This window comes from Parambassis ranga, chromosome 8 (genome assembly GCF_900634625.1).
Source record: "Parambassis ranga chromosome 8, fParRan2.1, whole genome shotgun sequence".
Classification (NCBI taxonomy): Eukaryota; Metazoa; Chordata; class Actinopteri; family Ambassidae; genus Parambassis; species Parambassis ranga.
Window position 1 is genome coordinate 6,980,938 of NC_041029.1, and position 8,625 is coordinate 6,989,562.

Genomic DNA, 8,625 nt, shown 5'->3' on the forward strand with positions numbered 1-8,625 from the left:
TCAACAGCTTCACCAGACTCTGATTGATTGAAAGACGCTGCTGCCTTAAATGCTGAACGAACAAAACAGTCGAGCTTCAGAGGTTCAGAAGATGAGATGAAGAGGAAGAGGAGGAGGTTTGCTGCTGTTACGAGGCTGCTCGCTGAGCTGTGGGTGGGGGGAGGGGTACATCTATAATACATGAGGGCGCACACACACCAGAGCAAACACATAAAAACACACACACACACAGAAAGAGGAGGCCAGGGACAATCGCAGGGCCATTACATTGAGATGCTGCCATAAATCACATGACCTGCCTTCTACTGGCCAATCAGCCCACACACACAGGATTGACTTCAGTCAGCAGATACTGCACAGTCAATATTACGTAGGTGGGGTGTGTGCACATTTAGACTGCTGTCACTGTGAGGACCAGCATTTAGGCGCTGTTTGAGTGAGGACATTTTGGAAACTGAGGACTTTGTTGTGGTGGGGGGGGGGGGGGGGGATTGGGGGAGGAAAGGGATTTTCAAAAAGTGTGTTATTTAACTGACTTAAAAAAAATAAAAGATATTTATTATATAAATTGATTCAGAAAGAGATGTGTACATTCATTTGGTTCTTTCTTCTTCAAAAAGATGTAACAGTCTGAATACAGGGTTATGACAAGGATGACCCTCACAACCGCATATGTGCAAATGTGTGTTTGTGTACCACCAGTAGGAGGAAATTGCTAATCCAATCAGAGCACAATCAAATCTAAATCTGCTGAATCTCACCTCCGAAAGCTTGAGAGCTGAAAACCATCAAGCAGAAATGTGTTGGGGTTAAATGGCTGATGCAGAAACAGCACACACTAATATAAAAAACACTGCACAATATGAAACACACACAGAGGGAGAGAGAACTGCAGAGAAGAGCAGAGATCAGTACAGAGCAGCAGAGATTATAGCAGATAGAGATCAGGCTGAGAAAACCAGAGATCAGTGGAATAGTAGAGATGAGTAGAGAACATTAGAGAACAGCAATAAATAATGGAGAAGAGCACAGAGTAGAGAAGAACGGGCGAGGACTGTAAAGGACAATTTAAGAGCAATCAGGAGAGCAGCAAAGAGGAGAAAGAGACTGACAACAGCGGAGATCACGTGAGCAATAACGCGATGAAGTGAAAGTGACCTCCTGTGTGCCAGCAGTAATGGTAGGTTTGCCCTTGACTTGGCTGAAAGATGGCCACCGGCACACACACACACACACTCACACAGAGAGACCTTCACACTGATGAGCTAGCTATCATTAGCATCAAGCCTGTAGCCAGAGATGTATTTTCAAAGTGAACGACAGCTTCTTCTACAGCTACAGCTGCCAGAGATGATGGAGAGCTCTGTGTGTCTTTTACAACAGGAGCCCATCAGTGGTATAAGGGTCCATAGGAATAAGACTCACAGACTGTCGGTAGCCTGAAAAAGTGGTAATGAAACAGCAGTTTGTTGTGTGGCAGTGATATGAAGAAGTTAGGTTTGACTGAGGTGTTTCTCTTTAAAAATTAATTATATTTCCTTTGGTCTGAATACCATAAGAAGTCTGTGGCCTTATCTTCTAACTATCAGCAGAAGAAACCATAATTATAAGATATATTTTATATTATTTTTTAGACCATTAATGTGGTCTATAGGCAACTCAGTGTGTCTTATAGCATGAAGTTAATTTGAAAGCATCAGACCGCTGCCATCAAGGTGCCCTTGAGCAAGTCACTACTGCAGGTGTGTGTGTGTGTGTGTGTGTGTCCTCTGGGTAAACAAAGTCAAACAAACATTAAACCAAACAGACCCGCCCACCTGCTGCTGCCAGGAGGACAAAACAAACCACACAGAACGTCCAGGACTGAACACACACACACACACATAGACACGCAGACACACACTCCACCGATGGCGTGAACAGTGACACACCTGGACTCTGAGCACAAGCCGCCATTTAAATCAAGAGTGTATGTGTCAGAATATAACATGTTAGAATGGAGAAGAAGAAGAAGCAGAAGAAGAACAGAGTCATATGTGTTTGTGTTTGTCATCTTGTTGGGATGTGTGCTGTCACATTGTGAGGACCTGTGTGACCCCATACGTCCAGGAGATAAATATGTACTTGATGGAAGCTCGACATTGTCTCACCACAGTGACACATCTATACGCCACCATTGACGTTGAATTATGTCCCGCCCACCCAACCCCCAACCTGCCTCCCCTCCTCTAGTTATAATCAATGACACTGAAATAGGATAAGCTAATACACACACACAGCTAAGCAGTCTATTACACCTCCTCCCGTCTCTCCATTTGCATGAATGTAAATCCAACTCTTTAAAAAATAATGTCGACATGTGTTGGAAACAAACGGCAGCCGGCAGCACCGTGCTTACATCTGCAGCAGAACCAGTGAATGCATCATTAATAAGCTGCTTCAACACATTTTCATTACCAACATTTGATCTGCCTGACAATCAATGAAGCCCTCATCTCTACCGAAGCAGTATAAGAACACATGTGATCCATGTGTCGCAGCAGCATCCAAAGCCAAAGGCCACTGGGAAGCCCTAAAAATGACTCCTGGATGTTTGACAGCTCAAAGAAAAAAATGAACGCCACAGCAACATGGGAATGATGCTGCTGCAGAGAGAGAGCTGTCATGACCAAGCATTTTGCTGCAGCAGGTGGAAGAATGACAAAGCACTTTTAAATGCTCTCAGTTGTAGAAATGACGGCCCTCACTCTGCACTGCATCGCAGCAAATTATCCTCTTTTACTGCAGCTATAAAAGAACCAAAACATCCTGCACGCTGCTGAGCACTCGAACCCAACATATTCACATTCATACTGTTTCTCGATCTTGAAACTCAGCTGAAAAAAATAGTTTTTTTTTTCACTCATAATGTTCACAAAAGGGTGAAAGTCAGATTCACAAATGAGCTTGAACTCACCACACTGCACTGAGATCTAATTTCAGCAGAAAACAGCCTATGTGAACGGCTGCAAGCTTTCTGTTTGCTCAAAATTCTGCAGGATTAAAGGCCAGTTAATGTAGGTTTTTCCCACATTTTCAGATGCAGCAGCTTGTAAGTGCTTCCTGTGTTGTGTTGTTTCCGCTCTGTAGTCTGAACATTATGTTTTGTATGAACTACAGCAGCTGAATAAATGTAGTGGAGTAAAAATATTGTGTTAAATCATCTGTAAGATTCACTGGGGGTTTATTCTTCCTTCCACACACTCTCAGCGCTCCCTCAGACTCGTGGGGGATCGGAGCAGCTCGGCAGAGGAAGAGGAGAGGGCGGGGGAGGAGGGAGAGGGGGAGGAGAGCAGGCAGCGTCACTGTGATGTGGACAATTACATAAAAATATAATTATTACTACGGAGCTGCTGCTGCTGCTGCTGCATGATACAGCAGCATCTGTTACCGGCAGGATTACGTGAGCCGGAGCCGGATTTCACTCCACTGATCATCCAACATGGCTGACGGGAAAGGAGGGGATCAGAGAGAGTTTTTTTTCCTAAACAAGGAGGTCTAGTCATCAGGAAACATGATGTCTGGACTACAGGATACAACGAATAGGAGATAAACAAAAAGAGTGGTGAAGTGATGGAGGAGTGTATGAAGGGAAAGGGCAAGGGGAAAGAAAGGTGACAGAGTGGAAGGAGGAGGAACATGGAGGGACAGATGAAAGACAGCAGCAACTGAGGAAAGGATGGAGGAATGTAGGAGGGGAGTGACGGAGGGGGGGGGGGTAAAGAAGGCAGATTTAAGAGAGATAGAAAGCAGGAGGGTGGAGGAGGGTGAATGAGGTGAATGGATGGGGACTGGGGGAATAAAATGATACAAGGGGAGGAGTGGGTGGAGGAAAGAGGTCACCTGGTTATGGAATAATAAGATGAAGAAAGGATGGATGTATTAATGAAGGGAGGAGTGAAGGGGAGCAGGATGGGAAGAGGGAGGGAAAATATGAATAAGATGGTAAAGATAGGGGCATATAGATGGATGGGAACATGAGAAAATGGAAGCTGATAGGTCCATAGATGAAATAAAGGCAGAGGAATAAGAATGTGAACGTTAGCCGCCCCTTCGTGTGTGGATGCTGGGGTCGACAGTTTCCTACATGTGACACAAGTGGCTCATAACCCACAATGAATTACAAATATGTGGATCATGTGGATGATGGTCAGGACTTTCACATATGAACCTGAAATCTGGTTCAGTACGGGGTGGTGGAACCCAGAAATGTCAGGTTCTACAGCTTGGCTACATGATACTGGTAAATCTATGAGACAAAACTGCAGAGATTGAACTTCTTTATCTATTTATGTGGGTTTCTTTGAAGACTTAGGCCTTCAGCTCTAACCGCTGGTTAAGGTAGCTCATCCTGATTCCACAGTGGGTCGATTGACTCAACAAAAAAAAAAAAAAGCCGGCTCTTGTTTTGGCTGCAGAAGGCTCCCCTCATATGAGTCTGGTCAAAACACATGCTTTCTTCATAAAGGGGAGTTTATTCCATTGCTATTGAGATGTTAACTGTTTGCTTCGGAGGTGAGAGACCATTGAGTATAATAAGACACTATATGATTACAATTGAGCAGAAGATGGTGTTTAGGATAAAGCAGTTTTTTGGATGGTTTTACGTGACTAAACACATTAATTCACCCATCTGCAACAAGCTTCTCTGCCCTTTTCCTGACACACATGACAGCGCTGTAGTTAGAAGGTTCAGAACCATCAGCTCATGTTAACAGAGCTGGAGCCGAATGAGACAAACGGGAGTAGAAGGTTTCTCTCTGATTCCTTTCTGAGGAGACAGAGAATACCAGGGTTTTTCCACCAGTGTCTGTATTTACATTTTCTCCCACTTTCTGTTTATTAGTTTATTTAGCAGCCGGACAAAACAACTCATTAACAGAAATGAAAGAATAAGTGTTTGGATTTTTCTGTAAACTCGAATTTCCACTCAGCACAAAAAGGCGTCCGGAATTAGACCGATGTAGAAGGATGGAGGTAAAGGAAAGAATGATTATGTGAGTGAGGATGATGAAAGAATGAATAGAATGGATGGAATTAATAGCCAGAGACAAGATGATGGATGATGGGATGGTGGAGGATAGAGGGCAGGAAAGAGTGGAGACGGAGGGATGACAGAACACTGGGATAAGGAATGTAAGACAAGGAAAGAAAGAGTGAGAAAGACAGAGGCATGGATGAAAAAAGCAGAGGTGGCGAGAGGATGAAGAAGGGTGGAGAGAGCTGAAATATAAAACTGAACAGGAGGACGGAGGAATGGAGGAGGTGGAAGAAAGAGAAAGTCATGGATAAGGATGGAGAATGGATGGACAGCAGTGCGGTAAACTCCCGGCGCTGCTGAGCCTGTCACTTTTTTAATGCAAATTACCTCCACACACACACACACACACACACACACACACACACACACCATTCTGCTGCTGATTTATTGATCTGATATCATTGATCAGGTTTCAAAGCTCTGCCCCACCCCCTAAATGATACAGATATGCTAAACAGTCAGAGGAAAGGGAGGCGGTGATGCCGGTACGCGGAGAGCAGCATTCAGTTCCTCTCTGTCTGACGCGAACCCGGTTGAACCCGGGTGGGGGCGCGTGGAGCTGCTGCAGAGTTTGAGCAGCTGATGTGACACCCCCCACCCCCTCCTCCCCAAAAAAAATCCCACCACCACCACCACCACCACCACCACGATCCGCCCAAACCGCCAGCATCAGCTGTTCGCTCGAGGCGGCCGCAGAAAAGCCCGCATCGCTCTGCATACCGCACACGCGTTAAAGCCTCCAGTCTCACCCGGTGCAGAGCCACACAGTCATAAAATGGGTGAGGCTTCGGTACAATGAACCCCCCCCCCCTCTCTCTCTCTCTCCCCACCCCCTCCCTCCCCCCCACAATCATCCTACAGGAGGAGCGGCAGGGAACACGCGGAAAAGGAACAGATAAAGCTGCATCCTCCGCTCCCTTCCACCTGCATCCTGATTCATCCATCCAGCCGCGTATCGATCCCCTCCTCGCCTGATAGGAACTAATGCCCCCACATTCACGCGGCTCTCCATCAGGGAGGAGGCGCGCACTGGCTGCAGGATGCGGCCTCGATCAAGAAAAAAAAATCACTGCATTTTGGTCCACGGCTCATCTCAGAGTCAGCTCTCCTCCCTCCTCCTCCTCATCCTCCTCCTCCTCCATCCTCTCCATCAGGTCATCCAGGCACGCATGCATGGACATGCACGGCCGAATTAGAATTAGCATGGGTGGGAGCGTTTTAACCCGTTTTCCCATCATGCATGCAGCGCTGCATGAGGAGAGAAAAACCTGAGCTGGGCCTCTGCGTCTAAAGCCGCCAAGACGCGCGTTATTATCGCCAGCTAAAGGCGAAAAATACCGAAAATTAAGGTGTCCAGGTTGCAGCCGTGACCTCCAGCCAGCGCTCACCTCACCACAAACCACACATCCACTCATACTGACAGAAAAATCAATTCAGTGTCTGAGAAAAGCCTCCATTTCAGGCTTCATCCTAACACAACTCTGCAGCTACTTTCACACACTCTGTATTCACAGCATGAAGAGCTCCGAGCCGCAGTACAACCCGCCTCCAAACCTCCGCAGAGCTACTTAAACCCGCATAAATCTGGCTTTCAGCGGCTTTTCCATCTTCTCCTCCCCGCACCGCTCCTCCGGATGCAGCGGAGGAGAGGCGGTGAGGCCGTGAACCTGCGGCGGCTACAGGGGGGGATAGAGAGGAGGAGGAAGAGGAGGTGGTGGTGCTGAAAACATGGAGGCCAAGAGGGATGGTAATATAGAGGGGGAAAAAAATCAGCTTACACTTCGCAGTTCCGCCGTACGGTCCTTCATGGTGTCGCCGCGCCGAGCTGGCTGCTATAAAGCGGAGAATTGGCCCTGGTCCGGGAGGGGAGGGGGGGAGGTTTCCAACACCGCGTCGTTCGTCGTTTTGCGCTCCGAGATTCCCCAAAAAATCTTCTATTTGTCCTCCTCTTCGGTTTTATATCTTCTTCAGTTCCCCTGGAAAGCGGAGACAGAGAGATGGAAGGAGGAACAGCGCGGTGACGCGTCTCCGCCTTCTGCTGCTGCTGCTGCTTCTTCTTCTGAGGTATTTTTTATCCGTGCGATGACGGCGCGTTCCAACCCTCCTCCACGGATTTTTCTTCTTTTTTTAAATCGTGCCTCTCCGCCGCTCTGGCTCAGGCTGCCCCCCCTTTCGGTCCGCGGCTTTCTCCTCTTCCTCCTCGGTGCGGTCGCAGTGTGGCCCCGCAGCGCGCAAAGCAGCAGCAGCCCGGCAGGAAAACCGACCGAGAGAGAGAGAGAGAGAGAGAGAGTGAGAGTGAGAGGGGGGAGGGAGGGGGGAGAATAAGGGAGAGAGAGAGAGATGAGTAGGGGGAGGGGATGGAGTGTGGTACTGATGCTGCAGAAAAGGAGAGAGGAGGGAGGAGAAGGGGGGTCGATGCGGAGGGGATGGAGCGGCAGCGCGCAGGCGCCAGCTCCTCCCGCCCTCCATCCTCCATCCTCTACCTGCTCCCTCTCCTCTCCCTCCCTTCTCCCCCCTGTCCCACCCCTCCTTCTCTGTGTATGTGTGTCTCTCACCCCCCTCTCTCCGCAGCAGCAGGGTGGTGTGTTTCAGGTGAATGAGAATCAGGATCAGGAGGTGGACAATCTGTTCATTCTCTCCTAATATGGTCGAGGGGATCATATGGCTTATATAAGTAGCTGTACAATAGCTGTACACTAATATAAGAGAAGCAGGTCATAAGGAGCCAGTTTACAACACTCATACTGGATAAATAATCTGTAAAGTGCATAAATATTTAAACAATGTCATCAAATGTGATAAATGTGACGTGGTGGTGTGATATAATATGTGTTTGTGTATGTACAGTCTGAACTGTGCAACTTGAAACTGCTACTGTGTGATGACGGGAGGCAAAAAGCTCGATCGATACTATACTCTGTTTTGTTTAAGCACTTGACTACATTACACACAGAGCATCCTGTAAGTCTGTCAACAGCAGACTAACTGCTAACAGATGTTTGGATTCGCCCGTGTGGAAACATCAGGACGTGTCACGGGAGATTCCTCAATATAGAAAATCAAACATGTGTACAGTTTGTCACTCACAGCATGCACTGAAACCCCAGAGCTGCATCATAGTGAGATCAGGTCAGTCACCTTCAAATTGTGCTTGAAGACCAAATGAGGCCAGAAGTGTGAGTTCAAAAGAAGCACACTAACAAATCCAATGTTCTGCAGGGGGATTTGAAACATGCAGTAAACATAGAAAAACCTCAAACGTGTTGTAATTAAATATAGCGCCAATGATACAAATCATCATTATGAATTCATATATAAAGCACATGTACTGCATTCATGTAATTTAAATGATATCTATTTATATTCTGCTGTATTAAAACAGTGACATCACTTCCTGCAAACCAGGTGACACCTTCACCATCAGAACCCATTCTCATCCTAAGTAATAATGCTTTTAATCTGAAAATCCTCCCTAGACTTCCTGATGGAGACAGATGTGTGTGCAGACACGTTTGTGATATACGAGGTCTGAGATCTTAAAATGG

The 8,625-nt window shown here is 47.0% G+C and overlaps 1 protein-coding gene across 1 annotated transcript in view; it reads right to left on the reverse strand.

Moving 5' to 3' along the window:
- The window catches only part of stx1b (syntaxin 1B), a 29,387-nt gene extending 22,106 nt beyond the window's left edge, over nt 1-7,281 (reverse strand). Inside the window, exon 1 of the mRNA XM_028412386.1 lies at nt 6,859-7,281. Coding sequence (XP_028268187.1) covers nt 6,859-6,888 — 30 coding nt within the window. The 5' untranslated portion in view covers nt 6,889-7,281. The remainder of the gene's footprint in view (nt 1-6,858) is intronic.
- Nucleotides 7,282-8,625: the final 1,344 nt, after the last annotated feature.